Source organism: Apis laboriosa, unplaced genomic scaffold (genome assembly GCF_014066325.1).
Source record: "Apis laboriosa isolate Shangri-la unplaced genomic scaffold, ASM1406632v1 scaffold45_cov149, whole genome shotgun sequence".
Lineage (NCBI taxonomy): Eukaryota > Metazoa > Arthropoda > Insecta > Hymenoptera > Apidae > Apis > Apis laboriosa.
The window spans coordinates 1,216,680-1,235,020 of record NW_025223361.1 but is presented as its reverse complement, the minus strand read 5'-3'; the positions used below and the strand labels follow the sequence as shown (position 1 = coordinate 1,235,020).

Genomic DNA, 18,341 nt, shown 5'->3' with positions numbered 1-18,341 from the left:
TTGCCAGTGAATGGTTTATTATATTTAATCGAATTTTGAACTATTGTCTAAAGATAAATGATAAAAATATTAATGTGGAGAATATTATTAATTAATAATAATGTCACGAAAAGTAAAGAAAAAAAGAACAGTTTTTGGTAAACTTTATAATAATTTTACAATATTTATTAAAGTTTAAATGATTTAAAAATTATATACAATCAATTCGATCAATATAAAATGTTCACATTTTTTAATTACTTTATTATTCTTGATATTAAAAATATTATATTATAAAGGTTTCCATTGAAAAAGACAATTACGGTACAAAGTTTCATTAAAATTCGAATTTTCAAGTATCTGAATCTAAAACGAAATATTTTTGCGACTTACTGTACACGCATATTTGCTTGCCATCTATCCCTAATTTTTAATATCTATTTCAAATCTCTCTAAATGTTTCGTCGTTCCACGTAACCATCCCCATTCCCCCTTGTCTATCATCCCTTATCTGTGTGTTTATCTGTCTCTTTCTCTCTCACTTTATCACTCTGTGTCTGCCCGATGACGTTTCGCTTCCGCCATTACGTTTTATCGTAATCGAGGAGAAGTGCTTGCAGATGTTTAAACAGCCTAACACTGACCTACATGTTCACCTTGCTCAGTATAACACTGTCAGTTTCAGCCCTCTTTGCAAATCTTTTGGTGTTAATCGCATTTCTTTACCATAAGCTTCGTGTCCTCCGCGTGACCGGAAACTCGAAGAACTTCGAATCACGTGATCCTCCTTTAAAATGGAGGATCTTGAATTTCTTCGATTTGGTTTTTTCGCGCACGATGATCGATATTTTTTTTTTTTTTTTTTTTTTTTGATAGAAATGGAAATTTTTTGTTTTCTTTTTTTTTTTTTTTTTTTTTTTTTTTAGTAATGGTAATTTTTTGTTTTTTTTTTTTTTTTTTTTTTTTTTTTTAATACAAATATCTGTTCTGTATTGAGAAATGGCACTGTGACATCTATGAAATTTTTATTTGTTTATTTGTGTCTGCGATGTTTTTTTAACTGTGTCTTCTTTTTTTTTTTTCCTTTTTTTTTTCTTTAATTGTTGTAATTGTGAGTGTTGTTGTAATCTATGAACTTAATAAATTGATAAGTCGATTAGTTACATAATTAATGATTCATAGTCCTATATGATGAGAATATGAATCATTGAGGATCGCGTGTTGTGCTATTTTGTTTTCTATCCCAATATACAATTGGAAATAGAATACGATAATTGGTTTTTATAAAGGGGCCTGTGCAGGATCGATAATGTTGCCGATATGGACGAGTATTGACAATATTCTCGATATAAATGAATATTGACAATATTGTATCAATAATATCTTATATACGTATGGATAAGTATCGACAATATCATTGATCGTATGCAGTTTTAGAAAAGATTAAAATGGATTGAAAATACGATTTTAAAATTATCAATATTTCGAATTAATTTCATTAATATAAAATTTCCCTGCAAATTTATTAATGTAGTGGTTAATTTATATATTTAATTAAATCAGTATCTGAATATATGTCAATGTCCAAAATAATCTTGGAATATGATCGATAAAAAATATGCCAAATAATAGCAATCCGTTTAGATTTGAAAATCTTTTCTAAAAAAGATAAAAAAAAATTTCAATTTCAATCAATCATAGAAGGATACTTGAGTATCCAAGTTTCGATCTATTCAAAATTCTAAATTAATTCTTAAGTTAATACCAAAAACTTTTAACAAAATATCTTAAATTCCAAATCATAATAGAGCAACCAGATAAATCAAAAATCCAATTAAATTTGAGAACTCCTTTTTTTTTAATAGAAAAATTTTAACTTACATATTTATTACATATATTTATTGAATGAGGCTCGACGATCGTGTACAGGCCCCTTTAACAGACAACTCAGTGCTGTTTCTTGGAAGAAAAATTAAAAAAAAGATCGTGTATTGAAATTGGATAATCTCTAGAATAAAGATAGATGTAAAGATGTTAGAAAGGGAAAAGGGGATAAGAGTGAGAAAAAAAAAAAAAAAAAAAAGAAAGAAATCGAAGCGTTTTAAGTGTCTCTATGTGTCGTAACATGCCAATGATGTTTGGTTTCGATCATCGCGATCGATGCGCGTAACAGCTGTGTGGAATCGGTGACTCGCGCTCGCACACGTAACATATGGGCTTCACGTGGCTCTGGTCAAATTTGCAGACAAACGACGCTCTTGGCAGCACGTACAACTGGATTTACTTTATACCATTGATCGTCCTTGGCTCATTCTTCATGCTGAACTTAGTTCTCGGTGTTCTGAGCGGGTGAGTATCTTCATTCTTGAATTCTCTAACCGGCTAACAACCGTTCGTTCCCTCCGTGTTAACCTACTTTATTTTTCTGAATGGCCATTTTTACCGAAGGACCATTTACGAGGGCGCGACATATCTGCGCCAAATTCACTGAGAGATTCGAATAGTTAAATTAATTAGTTAATTCTCTAATTTTGGAATGGATCATTTGAATAGTATTGATTATTTGTTTAATTATTCTTGCTATTAGATTTATTAAGTATCTTGAGTTGTTTTGGATTATTATTAAATTATATATTATATAATTAATATATTTAAGATCTATCTTAAAGATCCTTCAATCATCTATATATGATATACACTTATTACAAAATCGTTATGTCTATTAGATGGATCATCATACGAAATATAATAATTATAGAGGGTATATATTATACTTAACTCATATATTTTCCAATATAAAATAAAATCTTGAGGAAATAACGAAACGATATATAAAGCAATAAGAAGAATTATTTCGATATCACACTTATCCATTCCTTATCCATCTCGAAAAGATCAAAAAATAATAACAATAATTACAAAACGAGATGTAAGAATCTTAATAACGAAAAGAAAAAATTTTTTAAATTCACTTTTCTTCCCTTGTCCTTATTACCCGCAAGTAGTATATTTGCCCATTTGTCGGGCAAATAATCTGACTGATTCGTCACTTTGGAGGGGAATTCCTTCGATCGAAGTGCGAACGACCCTGCGCCGGGTCAGGTTCCTTCCCCTCCTCCTTGATCCCCCCCAATGGAAAGAAACGGCCGATTACCTTTCTTTTTGTTCGTCAGGGAGTTTTCGAACGAAAGAACACGCGTCGAGAGGCGGGCGGCTTATCAGAAAGCAAAGAGAAAGCGTCTATTCACGACTGCGTTCGGTGCCTACTTAAAGTGGATCACTCAAGCAGGTTTCTCGAAAACGATCGATCTTCCCTCAAGTTTATCGGCGCGCTAGTCGTTTACTCGCGCTACTTGCTCCGCGAGCCCGCCATTCGAGTCGCTAGTGGCAGTAGTATAGCTAGAGTAACGCTCCGCCAGTGGTAGTAACCTATGACTTTTCTCCCGAAGAGGGAAAGTGTGTTACAAAGTGTGACGCTTTTGAGGATAAATATCTCGGATAACAATGTAAAAAAATCCTTGCTAGATACACGTGTGATGGGATTGGGGATTATCATTGAAATGGAATTTTATTTATTTTGCTTTATTATATTCTTGATTTATATATTTCAAATTACGATATTATTTAAAAATGCATATTGGAGAAATTATTTTAATGTTTGTTATATAGAGATTATATTTATGTAATCTGTGTATTTATTTAGAATTATTTAGAATCTTTGAAATAAAACTTATGTTTTTTCACGTTTCTTTTTATTTTGTCAAATAAAATTTTAGAATTTATTTTTTCTTTTATTCGGTATTTTTATTTCAAATAAAATGTATCCAATTCCGTGAACGATATAACAAAATTAAACTTGTTTTACTACTGAAATAAATATAAAATAATATATAAAAAAAAGAATTGTATGAAATGAAAATTAAATTCATTTGTGACTAAACAGGGAAATAAATATCTAAGTACCAAATGAAATAACAAATATTAAAATAAAAAGAAAAATTTTATTCGAATATTCAAGCACGTTTGAACAATAAGAATTTATTTCAATATAATCCAATCTTGCAGTATTACTCGAATATTTGCTAGAAAAACGTATCTTAAAAAAGAAATGTACCAAGTATTTATCTCGAAACGACCCTGCAATGCCCCTCTATCATCTATGTAACGCTTGTAGAGAGTTTGCGAAGGAGAGAGAAAAGGTGGAGAACCGGCAGTCCTTCCTCAAATTGCGAAGACAGCAGCAGCTCGAGCATGAACTGTACTGTTACCTGAATTGGATCTGCAAAGCAGGTTAGAAAGTCAACACGCCCAGCTACATCAATTATCAATCGTCCTTTACCAAGGCTGATGCCTCCTTAGGAGAAACTTTCGTTGCTTTCGTCCAATTTTTTTTCTTTTTCTTTTCTCTTTTTTTTTTTTTTTTTTTTAATTTTACGCCTCGTCCAACGATAAGTCGATGATTTTTCTTTCCTTTCTTTCTTTTTTTTTTTTTTTTTTTTCCTCTTTTCATTTCATTTCGTTCTTCCAATCGTGCACAACGATTAAACGTTTTGCTGTTATTTATAGAGGAGGTAATACTCGCGGAAGAAAGGACCACAGAAGAGGAGAAAAAGCACATATTAGAAGGTTCGTGCCGAGTTATTCAATAAAATATAGCGGGATGTAGAATTGAATTAATTTTAATTTCGTGAAATATTCGTTTCTTCAAATTAAAATTGTACGTCGAACGAAGATATACCGATTTCTCCTTCATATTTTCGATCGAAAGTTGTGTTTCATGAATATTTCTTTTGTAGGAAGAAAAAGAGCCGAGGCGAAGAAGAAGAAGCTCGGCAAGAGCAAAAGTACGGACACGGAGGAAGAGGAAGGCGATGACGACCAGGATGACGGTGAGTTGTATTTTTCCCTCTTATCGTTACCCTTTGTATCTCTACGCGTGATTTTGCGATGATTTTCTTAATTAATCCCTCTCGAGATCAAAAAAAAATTGATTTAAACCAGTGTTTCTCAACCTTTTTGTAATATTCTTTACACAACTCTCCATTCGAATAACTATTGGCATCATTAAGTTAAATCTTCTAAGAAAAAAATTTCAATCTATAAAAGAACAACGAGTAAAGAACAATAAATTATTTGTAAATCATGATTCTCCAATTCCTTTTTTCTTTGTACGGCCTCCGAAATTCGAGTTTGATAAAATCTTAGATTATACAATTTTTATGGATTTTTATACTATCCAAACAAATAGACACAATTTATTAATATGACATGTGACTCATTGATGAATCACCGACGGGTTGAGAATCACTGACTCGACCCAGGCGAGCGAAGAATGAAAAGAGTCGATGTTTACGACGTTTACATTATTCTCTTATCGATCAAAAAAAAAAAAAAAAACCATCTTATCTCGTAAATCTCAACAAATCTCGAAACATTGACTCGCTTTCCATTTCACTTGGAGATCTCTCCCTTCGATGAAGCGTTGCCTTCCATCGACATATATATATATATATTCATCGTTCATTGTGATCGACACGTTAATAAACCAAGAGTCAGATGGCCCCACGAGTAAGCATTACCTTCGTCCGTATGGCGAGTGTGATTGCGTAGAAGAGCGAGAATTGCTCGTGGGACGATCTGACGTTTCCTTCTGATTTCTGTTTCGGATAAAGAGCCGACAATTTAATTCCCCTCGGCCACGGCGACGAACATTCTAAACACACGCTATCAGATGCTCCTCTTGTTTCAGTGCCTAAGAAAAAACTGAAAGGTAACTACAACCAGTCAGTGTCACGATTCGATGCAAAGAGCAACGAGGCTGTATCCGTAAATTCTTATTCGTTATATGTTTTCTTTTTGTTGCCCTTTTTTTTTTCTTTTCTTTTCTTTTCTTTTCCAACATCATTTCGTTTTTTCGTTTATTATATCTTATCGCATATTAAATATTCGCAACACGCATATATTTACACGCAGGACAATATAATAAAATGTTCTATGTCACTCAGGATTCTATATTTTGGATTTGGAAATTAAATATTCGATGATGAGTTGATATTGTAAAGTAAAGGGGATGTTGATGAATTTCCCATTTTTTTATCGTTTGAAATTTTTCCAAATGTTTGAATCAGATTGGTGAAAGATATATTCATACGTCATTGTAAAATATTAGAAGAGAGTCAGAGCCACTATATGGGATCCTAAGTGTTAATATGATTACGAATTTGGATTACTCAATATAATCATGTAGTTGAAATACATATATGTACATCTACACGTAATAAAGATGGAAATTGTGTACGATAGAGAGGAATTGTAATCTAGTGACGAGAAAACATCGTGCATCGCAGATCTCTCAAATCGGATTCTTCGAAATTCTTAACACAATTTCGGTGAAAATCGCGACCGCCAATTCACTTTATCTTCTTTTTTCTAGGAATTGCTTCTGTTGGCTGGTGTGATTGTGTATATATTTATGTATATTTATTGATCAACCGAGGGCATTCGCGACGATTTTTGAAATTCAATGAAAAAATAAATTTTTAATTTAGTTAATTTTAATTTCAAGTAGAGATGTAAATTTTGAGGGTAAGGGAAAAATTTATTATACTTTCATGGAAAAATAGGGTAGATTATTATAATAATTATTGAGTTGAGTTAAATAATTGAAATAATTGAAATGAAATGATATAATGATTACAAAGAGTATTTGCACACAATTATTTTAATTCTTCCATTAGATAAATATTAAACGTTTTACAAAAATAAAACAAATATCAAATATGATGGAAATTCCTTTCTTTTTGATACAAAATTTACCATTACCACACGAATTTCTCGCGAATGTCTCGGGTGAAAATGTGTATCCACGTGGTCTAGGTACGTCCAACAGTGGAGGAATACCAATTAATGTTTTTTAGTAGTGTACAACGAGAAATGTGTTTATACAAAAATAGATGGCCTCATAGAAGGAAATATTGATTAAATTCGTAGATAGATAGATCTAGATAGAAACACGCTTGTTAGAGTATACGTTCATAGAATAGATGTGTCTCTGTCCTTACATTATATATGTAATGTTTTAATTGACTTTCTCGATCGAAAAATTGGAAAAAAAAAAAAATAAACAAATAAACGAACGAGAGAAAGATCTAGAAAGCAAAATCGTATCCTGTTTTCTCAAAATCGTTGCAATAAAGAGAGCAAATGGAGGAAGAATGTTTTTCGATTCGGTGTATCTGATATGGTGTACAATGGGATCGTATCGGTAAACTTTCTCCAATGCAACGTTCCTTCCGGAAAAATAATTTGCCGTATCGCATTATCGATATTATCGAGAAATAGTTTGCGCGTAACGACCTATAACACGATTACGCGGATAAATTTCATTGGAGAAATAACTTTAGAGAGAGAGAGAGAGAGAGAGGGGGAGAGAGAAAGGAGAGGAAAAAAATTGCAAGAGAATCGATCGACTTGTATCGAAAATATCGAGTCTGAAATAATGGCTGAAACGATGGATTTGCTGGTTTTCTAGGGTTTTCAAGATCCTCCTCGACGAAAGAAAAGGGACCTTGCAAGCAGTTCTGGCTGGCCGAGAAAAGATTCAGGTACTGGATACGAAAATCCGTGAAATCGCAAAAATTCTACTGGTTCGTCATCGTTCTCGTGTTCTTCAACACCGTCTGCGTGGCCGTGGAGCATTACGGTCAGCCCCAATGGCTGACCGATTTCCTCTGTGAGTATATCTTTAACAATAAACCGTTAAATGATCGAATAAGAAATATTGTAAACACGGTTATAAGTAATTTTTCGTCTCGAGAAAAACGTAGGAAAATCACTTTGCCTTGATAAATATTAATACTTGAAATATTATCAATTTGTTAGATTTTCTTCAATTTGATTCCATCCATTGTTGAATCAATTTCGTATCTCTAAATTTACAACATATAGTTCAATTTAGAATTTAGAAGGAAATAGTAATATCCTACAAATTAATCGATTAATTTCTCATCATACTTTCTTCATTTCTTATACCATTTATTATTAAATTTGTTCTTCAAAAATGGATCGAATTAAATTCTCGAAAAGAAGGAAAAGGAAAAGGAAAGCAATCAACTTTATTAACTCTACTATCAAAATTATACTTGTCTCCGACAGACTTCGCAGAGTTCGTGTTCCTGGCTCTGTTCATGTTGGAGATGTTCATCAAGGTGTACGCGCTCGGCCCTCGCACATACTTCGACTCGAGCTTCAATCGTTTCGACTGCGTGGTCATCTCGGGATCGATCTTCGAAGTGATCTGGTCCGAGGTGAAGTCCGGCTCTTTCGGCCTCTCCGTCCTACGTGCCCTTAGACTCCTGCGAATTTTTAAGGTCACCAAATACTGGAAGAGCCTGAGAAACCTCGTAATATCGCTGCTCAGCTCGATGCGTAGCATCATCTCCCTGCTCTTCCTGCTCTTCCTCTTCATTCTCATATTCGCGCTGCTCGGTATGCAGCTGTTCGGCGGCCAATTCAACTTCGATTCAGGCACGCCGCCCACCAACTTCAACACCTTTCCCATCGCGCTGCTCACTGTCTTCCAAGTAAGTAGACTCCAAGATTAATCTTTTGCTTACTCAGAGTGGGATAAATAAGAATATTCGTGAAACGTCGTTGCAAGAGATTGATTTTGAGGAGAGATAAAATGGATGGAAATAAAAAGTGGAAAAAGTGTATTATAAGAACATTTTATTGTGTGAATCCTTTGTAATTTTGTTAGGTTAGGAGTGTGTTATATATTTGCATTTGTGTGATTGAAATTGGAAGATTAGAGGGGGATGGATATTGATCAGAGTTGTGAAGAAAGATAATTTTATTGCTCGAATTCATTTTGATAACACGAAGAACGAAGATAAATTTGTTTTTAAAAATAATTTGAGAATCAAGGTATAATACGTAATGGCACCTTGCATGTGTACAGAAATTTGTAAATATTGAAATTTACACTACATGCAATTTTTTTTAAAATAAATTTTACTTGTTTTCCTTAATTTTTAATTAAAATTTTAACAATTAGTATAATATAAGGTATCTATCAAGTAGTTGAAATTAATAATGAAGCAAAATCTTCTATAAGAATGTGTGATATTCAAACATGTAAAAATCTGATCTTTGTGAAAAAAATGTTTAAGATACTGCAAGCAACGTTTTGAACCTTCATATTTGTTCATTTTATAATCCTCTATTTCAATAAGAATAATTTTATGTGAAAAAAATGTAGAAATAAATTAAAGAATTATTACAATATTATTTATAATGCTTTATGAATATCTTAAAAATTCATTTGACAGAAACTAACTTTTCCTAAATGCAGAAGATAAATCACAAGTTTTTCAATAGAAAATTATTCTTCTTACTTGAAATATTCTGTCTAAAAATTTCTCCCATCTCGTGTATTTTAATATTTAAAATTTCTCTCCACCTTTTATAAGTAAAATTAAAAATATTAATTTTCTCATATATAAATTTCCTAGATATCTGGAAATAATCCAATTTATTTCATCCTAACGAGGATAAACGCTGAAAGAGAATGATAAAATTTCAAGAAACGTTAGTTTTTCAAAAAAGAAAAATATTGCTTCTAATAAAAAAAAAAAAAACCGACATAATTAATTGAAAGGAAAGAGAACACGAAGCATGGTCTTTCCTTCGAGCTACGATATACTCGCTCGAATATTTCGAATAACAAAATATTTCAAAAAAATAACTCAACTCAAGATTAATTTCAAGCAATTTTTTTCCTTTGCAAATAATTTCGTTTCGATTTCATCACACATTTATCACATTCTACATAATTAATCAGACCACAGTAAGTGTCCACATTAATTAAATAAAATGTCATGTTGTTATTAATCAAATATATATATATATGATTGGCTAGATCCTGACCGGAGAAGATTGGAACGAAGTGATGTACCAGGGTATAGAATCGCAAGGTGGTCACAAGAAGGGCATGATCTACTCGCTCTACTTCATCGTGCTGGTGCTGTTCGGCAACTACACGCTGCTGAACGTGTTCTTGGCTATCGCCGTCGACAATCTGGCAAACGCACAAGAGCTGAGCGCCGCCGAGAACGAGGAGGAAGAGGAGGACAAGCAGAAGCAGGCGCAGGAGATCGAGAAAGAGATCCAATCCCTGCAGAATCCAAAAGACGGTGGCGCGCCAAAGGTAGAAATCTGCCCTCCGAGTCCGAACCAGAATTTGTAAGTTTCATCATCATCATCCTTCCTTTCGAATTAACACTGTAAAAGAAATATATGTATATAAATATTTGGAATGTAAATTGTCGCCGAATTTCAGCAAAGACGGTAAAGGTGGAAAACAGTCATCCGAAGAAGAGAAAAAGCAGGATGAAGACGATGACACGGGACCAAAACCAATGCTGCCATACTCCTCCATGTTTATACTGTCCCCTACGAATCCGTAAGTTGTTCCTTGTTGTAACATAAATCCTAAGGAATAATGGGCCACTTGAACGAGTTTTGAACAATTGCTTTTTTGTTCCAATTTTAATTTAATTCCCTATTTCGTGATGAAATAGTTTTTTTTGTGTAATTAAATTGCTCTTGGATAAAACTTTGTAAGAGGAGAGGCTTTCTAAGTTTGTACAAAATACAGAGGCATCGAATGTCAGATAATATGTTCATTATATTTATATAAATATTTTTATAAATATAATTTTTATAGTTTTATATAAATGTTTATATAAATATAATATAAAAAAACTAGAAGGCGAAGAAAATAAATCAGCAATAAATCTTGGAATATTTCTCTCTATGAGGATTCATTCATTTTATATCTACATCCATGTAATAAAATTCCCATCTCGAGTATAATCTTTTAAAAAAAAAAAAGGAAAAGTGGTTCGTCTTTCCAAGAATTGCCCTAAAAAAAAAAAAAAAAAAAAATGAAACACTAATAAAACAACATTTCCTGATCGCAGAGTAAGAAGAGCCGCCCATTGGGTCGTCAACCTGAGGTACTTCGACTTCTTCATAATGGTGGTGATATCGCTGTCGAGTATCGCGTTGGCCGCCGAAGATCCCGTATGGGAGGACTCGCCGAGGAACGAAGTTCTCAATTACTTCGATTACGCGTTCACAGGTGTCTTCACCGTCGAGATGATACTGAAGATAATCGATCTCGGTATCATACTTCATCCGGGCTCGTATCTGCGCGAGTTCTGGAACATTATGGACGCGGTTGTGGTGATATGCGCCGCTGTTTCGTTCGCCTTCGACATGACGGGCAGCTCGGCCGGGCAAAATCTCTCCACGATCAAGTCGTTGAGGGTGCTCCGCGTGCTCAGGCCGTTAAAGACGATCAAGAGGGTGCCGAAGCTTAAGGCGGTCTTCGACTGCGTGGTGAACAGTCTTAAAAATGTCATTAACATTCTCATAGTGTACATATTGTTCCAATTCATATTCGCTGTGATCGCGGTGCAGCTGTTCAACGGCAAGTTCTTCTACTGCAGCGACGAGAGCAAATATACGCAACAGGATTGCCAGTGAGTATCTTGTATTTTTTTCCCCCTTAGAAAAGAAAATTTGATTCCGTGGAAACGCGGTAGGTATGTATTTTTTTTTTAAATCTAATTTGGATTTTGGGTATGTTTTTTTTTTTTTTTTTTTTTTTTTTTTTTTTTTGCGTTTTTTAACGTTCGTTCCTTCGTCTGGTGTCTTGTGCAGGGGTCAGTATTTCGTTTTCGAAGACGGCGCCCTGTTGCCAGAGCCAAAGAAACGTGAATGGCAGTCGCAGTTTTTTCACTACGACAACGTGATGGCCGCCATGCTTACGCTGTTCGCGGTACAGACTGGCGAGGGTTGGCCCCAAATCCTGCAGAATTCTATGGCGGCCACGTACGAGGACAAGGGCCCCATACAGAATTTTCGTATAGAGATGTCCATTTTCTACATCGTCTACTTCATCGTATTTCCATTCTTCTTCGTCAACATCTTCGTGGCCTTGATTATCATCACTTTCCAGGAGCAGGGAGAGGCTGAATTGCAAGACGGCGAAATCGACAAAAATCAGGTTGGTCAGGTTCGATTTTTATTAGGTCATTCTGTGAATTTTATACAATTCAACTTTTCAAATTTGAAAAAATTTGTTTTAATGATCAAATTATTCTCACAAACTATTCTCTAAAAATATTAAATAATAAAGATACATGTTCTTAGCGTGCTTCGAATTTTGTTGTAGAATATCTGTTAATATTTAAATTTCTCATTGCTGATGTTTAATAAGAAATATTTGATTAAACTTTTTACCTTTCTCTTTGTCGTTTTATTATTTTTATTCAAACGTTATCATAACAAAATTTGCTATGGTGATTTATTTATTAATGCATTAATAAAATTCTTTGTTTAATCAATAACACGTTAATTAAATTCTTTGTTTAATTACTGTAAATATTCCCAATTGAATTTTTCTACGATACGATAAATTGAGCTTATTTATAGAATGACCCAATAATATTCATCGTGTACTAAACAAAAAAATCAGTAGGTGTAGAAACGAATGTAAGTAATGTGACGATAGACTAAAATCACGATTAACCATTCTACGTTCGTTTCAGAAATCTTGCATAGACTTCACGATACAAGCTCGCCCTTTGGAAAGGTACATGCCGAAAGAGCGGAACAGCGTAAAGTACAAAATCTGGAGAATAGTGGTATCGACGCCTTTCGAATATTTTATCATGGGTCTCATCGTATTAAACACAGTACTGCTCATGATGAAGGTAAGCGTCAATGAATCTCTCCCTTTTCCCCCCAAGAAATCTCCCCCCTCTTTCTCCTCAAGATGAGAATCGCATCTCGAGGAAAAAGTGACGAATTCTCTTGTGACCGCGCCATGTTAACGCCAAGATGGAGAAGAGCACCAGGGAAGGAAACTTGTCTACCTGAGCATCCTCTTTGTCGACATTTTGAGAAAAAAAAAAAAAAAAAAAAAAAAAAAGTGAATTTCCTTCTTCCTCTCCTCCCCCCCCTCCCTCGAATCTCGTCACACTCTCGCTTTTGGCAACTTTAACCAATCGAAAAGAAAAAGAAAAAGAAAAGCACCGATTCTCAAAGATGAATCGCGTGAGAATGAATGTTAATCGCGTGTCACGTTGTCGAGAAACAACGTGTGCACAACGGAGAAGCGAGCTGTAAGATGTAACGTTATATCTGTACGAGGACATTGTTGTTCTTGCCTGTCAATTTATTTATTGTTCTCTGTATAATTGTCATCCTTGTATCCATTGATACGTGTACACAGCTGTGTTCAATACTCTTGTGTCTCTCTTTCTATCTCTCTCTCTGTCTCTTTCTCTCTTCCTGTCGAACCAAAATTTCCTTCCTCCTTTTCTCTCTTCTCTCTGTCTCTGTATCTGTCTCTTCTTTTCCTCGTCGCTTCGACTCCGTTCGAAGCAGATTTCAGTTCAACAGTCGTTGATTCACGTGTCTCGAATTGCTTTTTTATTCCACTTTGCTCTCCCTTCCCACTTTCGTTTCAGAATCGAGACACTTTTTCTATCTCCATATCGGGCATGCGCGAGTGCCATCTTCCGGCGCCTCTTTTCTCTCTCTCTCTCTCTCTATCTCTCTTTCTCTTTCTGTATTTTTCTTTTTCACTCGTTCATTGAATTTGGAATCGGCTGAAACAGATTGGATTCTTTTATAGAAAGTAGGTGAAATTTCAAATACACCGAACTCTTTTGTAATCGTAAAGGATCCAATCCAATATTAAAACTCGAATGTATATATTTCAATTGATTTTGACATCTTGATTTTTTAAGTGTCATTACAAATATTTCAAATAAAAATTGAATGATTACAAGAGATGATGCTAATTCTTTCGTCAACAACTCTAAATTCCAGTCAGATTTTTGCATTCCTTGTTTCTCATACAATAAATTTTATAAAATCAATTAAAAATTAAATTTTTTATTTTAGAGAATATAAAGTTTGATTGATATTATACGACCAATTCAAGTTTCGCAACGAAACATTTTTCGCTTACGACGTGATATAATAATAAATAATAACATTAACAACAAAATCGATAAATCCAAATAAGATAAGACACCCTGTATACGTGATGGCACTCGCGCTCTGTTCTATAACACACCAACATCTGTCTCTCGCGTTTGTCTCGAACATATTTTCCTTCCATGCTCTCGTTATTTTTTCTTCTACCCCTCCCCAAAAGCCGGTATTTTTCCGTTTCGCTTCTTCTTTCTTTTCTTTTCTTTTCTTTTTTAATTTTTCGACTTTCGTTCCGTTCGATATATTGTTCTCCTTTTTCCTCCTTCTCTGTCGTTCTCTCTCTTCCCCCTCTTTCTTATTGCATGCCCGCTGCTGTGTCCTCGTCTTGATAGTACATAGTACATTATATACCACTCGAAGATGCGTGGAAAAACCGATATGCATATATATCGAATATCGGTGAATATCCTTTCCTCGCTCCCCCCCTTCCACACACACACACCCACACATATACACACGACGTGCGTTCGACTCGTACAAGCCCATGTTTGAACTGGTGGCGGGGTTCGAAGCGTTGCACGAGCAATTGGCTTTTGATTGGAAAGGGAACGAAAGCAACGAGGATGGAAAGAAAGGAATATTCTTCTTCTCGAAAATCCTGTTTTGTACCTTTGAAGCGCACAGTCTGTTCTCCTCTCTCTCTCTCTCTCTCTCTCTCTCATCTTCCATATATCATTTTTCTCGATTCCTCCTCCTCCTTCTTCTACTCCTTCTCCAACCTATCTATTCTATTCTCGCTTGCATTAATTAGAAAAAGTGATTAGCAGATGCAAAAAGAGTTGGTGGAGAATGTTTTCAAGCAAAGGGATACGCTTTTTTTTAGAATTGATCTGGACTGAAAATTCTCTTCTTTTTTTTTTTTTTTTTTTTCTTTTAAGGCTTGCAACGCTCGAGCAACGCAATCGTAGATCTCTTTTCTTTCTTTCTTTGTTTCTTTTTTTTTTTAAAAAAAGAACGCACGTGACACGTTATTAGCTAACGCTTCTCGACTCGGTTAGTCGATTCTGGACACGAAATCCTGGATGTGAATACACTCCGTTAACCGGGTCGAAACAACCACGGCAGTTCGATCGGTGTACACACGTATACACAGCATCGCTCGTTTTCCTTTTTCTATTTTTTCGTTTTTTCGAAATACACGCCGCCTGGCGACGCCGACCAGCAACGTAATGAGCGGACGTGGTCGTTCACGCGCACACCGTACAGCTGCACATGGTTCTGTGAATGAAAAGCGATAATACACACGAGCGGCACACGATATTATAAATGTTGAGAAGGGAAGAGATACGAGATCGTCGTTCGCAACGATCGAACAATGCGATTTTTCTTTTTTTAAAAATTGAAAAGTAAGCAAAATGATTATTCATTTCTCTTTCTTATAAATACATGAAAGAATTCGATCGATTCTTCGTTCGTGGTCGAAAATATTCGACGCAATGATTTCGACGATGGACGGAAGGATGGAAATGGAAGGACGATCTCTCGATCTCTCATTGTTCCAAAGGCACGTAACTGTTCCTGACATGTATTCACAGCACGTATTTTCGCACACACGAGGATGTCACACGCGTTGTTCGTCCATACGCGTGCAAAATCTGCGTGTCGCATGCTGGCTGCTCGCAACAAAATCGAAAAGCCAAACTCGACCGAATTTGTTCGTCGAGATAAACAACACCCAGGACTACATCCATACTGAATGTGTGTGTGTGTGTTTTTTTTTTTTTTTTTACCAATGACACGGTTTCTTGCACGGGGCGCCCGCACGATTTTTGATTCCTTCCTCCCCTCGAAACTTGACGAAAAAGAAAAAAAAAAGAAAAAAAGAAAACAGTTTTTACAGTACCTCGAGCGGGGAGAGATTTTTATCTTAACAATTCTCCATCTTCCCTCTCATTACCTCACGTATTTCCTCTCATTTTTTTTTTCTTCTTCTTCTTTCGATCTTTAACTCGTTCTAGATGATTCTTTTTTTTCTTTCTTTCTTTCTTTCTTTCTCGATTCGTTTCTTTTTCTTTTTCGTTCGCCATTAAGATTCGCTTCTCCTCCGATTTCTCACTCTCTGACTCTCTTCCAAACATTCGCTTCTCCTCCGATTTCTCACTCTCTGACTCTCTTCCAAACGTCATCTCTCTCTCTCTCTCTCTCTCTTTCTCTCTCTCTCTCTCTCCAGAAACCGATCCCGACGCGAACGATCGAGGGGTGGTAATTCATTGGGGAATTTTTCCCCAATTTGATCGCGAAGAAGACAGATTTTTTTTGTTCGTCCCCCCTTAATCGTCGCGTCGTTGCACGCGATTCAATCATCGTTCCTGTTTATGTCTATCTATTTGGGCATAGGTAGAGTTGTAAAGGGGTATTTATTTAGAAGAATCGATTCCAAATCAATGATTTGATTTGATTTCCATGTGCATGATTTATATTCCATCCGTGAAGTATTTCTAACTTGTAAATTGTAAAAATTGTGGAATCTTTATGCCCAATTTTTTGTTTTTCTTTTATAACTTGTTTTTTTTAAGCAGATATTTAAATATCTTACAATTAATTTTTTTTTTTTTGGATACCAAATTGATAGTAATTAATATTACTAGTATTATAAAAATACGAATCATGCATATAAATCAAAGTAAAAAATTAAAAATTAAATGCACAGCCAAAAAGAAATGGAAAAATTCAATTTTTCGGTGTTACCCCCATTATAGAAGGGCATTCAGCTTGTACCAGTATAAACGTGTGCACACACCAACAACCCCACACTCGATATACAAGTATACAGTCTAAAATTGTCCTCACTTTGCTGATATAAAAAAAAAAAGGAAATCTCTTTAACGTCACCCTGTACGATCGTACAGATACACGTACTATTTAGGTTAACGCTAATATTATACACCCATATGTCTCCCTTTTTTTTTTTTTTTCTGTCGACTGGAAAGTTTCTCACTTACACGTGTATACGTGTGTACATATACACACGTATACACATGTAACTTACAGATTTCGCACTCTATTTTACACAGTTTTTAATATAAAAAATATATATATATATATACATAAATATTTGTAATATTGTGTGTCATATCGAGGGAACCGTCCATCGATACGCCATCCCTAAATTATCCTAAGCGAGAAGGTAGTAAGTTTATCGACGAGCTAAACTTGGAACAAGTCGATTTCTTTGAACGATCGAACAATTTTTCTTCAACCTCGTGGCAATTATAATTACAAAATGTTGATTCGAGAAATCGTGAAAAAGTAAATCGAGATTTGTGTATTCGATTTATATGATGCGGTTTATAAATTTTTCTCCAAAAAATTAACCACAAAAAAAAAAAATAAATCAACTTTTACCTCTCTGATCTCCGTAATCGATTTACTTATCACACGATTAATAAAATCATCGACTTTGCAGCAACGATTTACAAATATTAAACTTGCTTCTCTGAATCCCTAATTTATATATTATTTATTATATTATTATTTATCCCTAATTTATTATATTATATAATCATATATATATAATCATATTATATAATTTAATCATCCTAAAAAAAAAAAAAAAAAAAANNNNAAAAAAAAAAAAAAAAAAAAAAGGAAGCAAATTGCATTGCAGAAAAACGCGTCGATGATGGACGGTTCGCCCGATGAACAACAGCCTTTCCCCCCTCTCCTTGATTCTCGCTCTCTTTTTCCCCTCGCTCGGGGAGAGGAAAGAGAGTGGAGAGGAGAGGAGATGGGGGAGGGGAAGGAATCGGCGGGAGCGTGAACTTCCGCCGTGTATACACGCGGGAAATTGATAGGCTTGTTGACGCCCGTTTTGTCCCGTTTCTCTCTCGGCCCGTGTGTTTGTCAGTGTCATGCATTGCAGTTCCATCGGCAAAGCGACGCTTACAAGAACACGCTGAAGTACATGAACATGTGCTTCACGGGGATGTTCACCGTCGAGTGCATACTGAAGATCGCCGCATTCGGCGTGAGGGTAAGCTCCACTATAAGCACCAACAAGCTCCCCCCCCCCCCCCCCTCCCCCTTCCCCCTCCAACTCCTCTCCCTTCATCGAACGGATTCATTCGGAAAGAAAATTGTATTCTCTAATTGTTCTAATTGTTCCCGAGACTCGAGTTTTCATTTCCTCGAGTTTTCTGGATTTTGTCACTTGTTGTCGAGGAATGATACGTGCGACGCTCGTCGTCGTTTTTAATTTTTTTTAATTGTAATTGGTTAATTAATAATTTACAATATTATGAATATATTTGTTTTGTCGAATTTATTGCGTGGATTTCGACGCGAATTTT

The 18,341-nt window shown here is 35.0% G+C and overlaps 1 protein-coding gene across 20 annotated transcripts in view; it reads left to right on the top strand.

Annotated features, from left to right (window-relative positions):
* The window catches only part of LOC122716454 (voltage-dependent calcium channel type A subunit alpha-1), a 155,856-nt gene that overhangs the window by 108,173 nt on the left and 29,342 nt on the right, over nucleotides 1-18,341 (top strand). For 16 of the 20 annotated variants that reach the window (XR_006347026.1, XM_043939537.1, XM_043939528.1 and 13 more), the window contains 12 exons: nucleotides 2,225-2,328; nucleotides 4,154-4,269; nucleotides 4,546-4,605; nucleotides 4,776-4,868; nucleotides 7,511-7,711; nucleotides 8,134-8,561; nucleotides 9,899-10,221; nucleotides 10,319-10,441; nucleotides 10,962-11,525; nucleotides 11,707-12,052; nucleotides 12,597-12,761; nucleotides 17,915-18,025. Coding sequence is in view for 19 of the 20 variants with exons in the window: in XM_043939537.1 (XP_043795472.1) it covers nucleotides 2,225-2,328; nucleotides 4,154-4,269; nucleotides 4,546-4,605; nucleotides 4,776-4,868; nucleotides 7,511-7,711; nucleotides 8,134-8,561; nucleotides 9,899-10,221; nucleotides 10,319-10,441; nucleotides 10,962-11,525; nucleotides 11,707-12,052; nucleotides 12,597-12,761; nucleotides 17,915-18,025 (2,634 nt within the window). In the remaining variant the exon portion in view is untranslated. Of the gene's footprint in view, nucleotides 1-2,224; nucleotides 2,329-3,152; nucleotides 3,269-4,153; nucleotides 4,270-4,545; nucleotides 4,606-4,775; nucleotides 4,869-7,510; nucleotides 7,712-8,133; nucleotides 8,562-9,898; nucleotides 10,222-10,318; nucleotides 10,442-10,961; nucleotides 11,526-11,706; nucleotides 12,053-12,596; nucleotides 12,762-17,914; nucleotides 18,026-18,341 lie in introns of all 20 variants that reach the window. The other 4 variants (XM_043939523.1, XM_043939526.1, XM_043939529.1 and 1 more) reach the window with 2 other exon arrangements.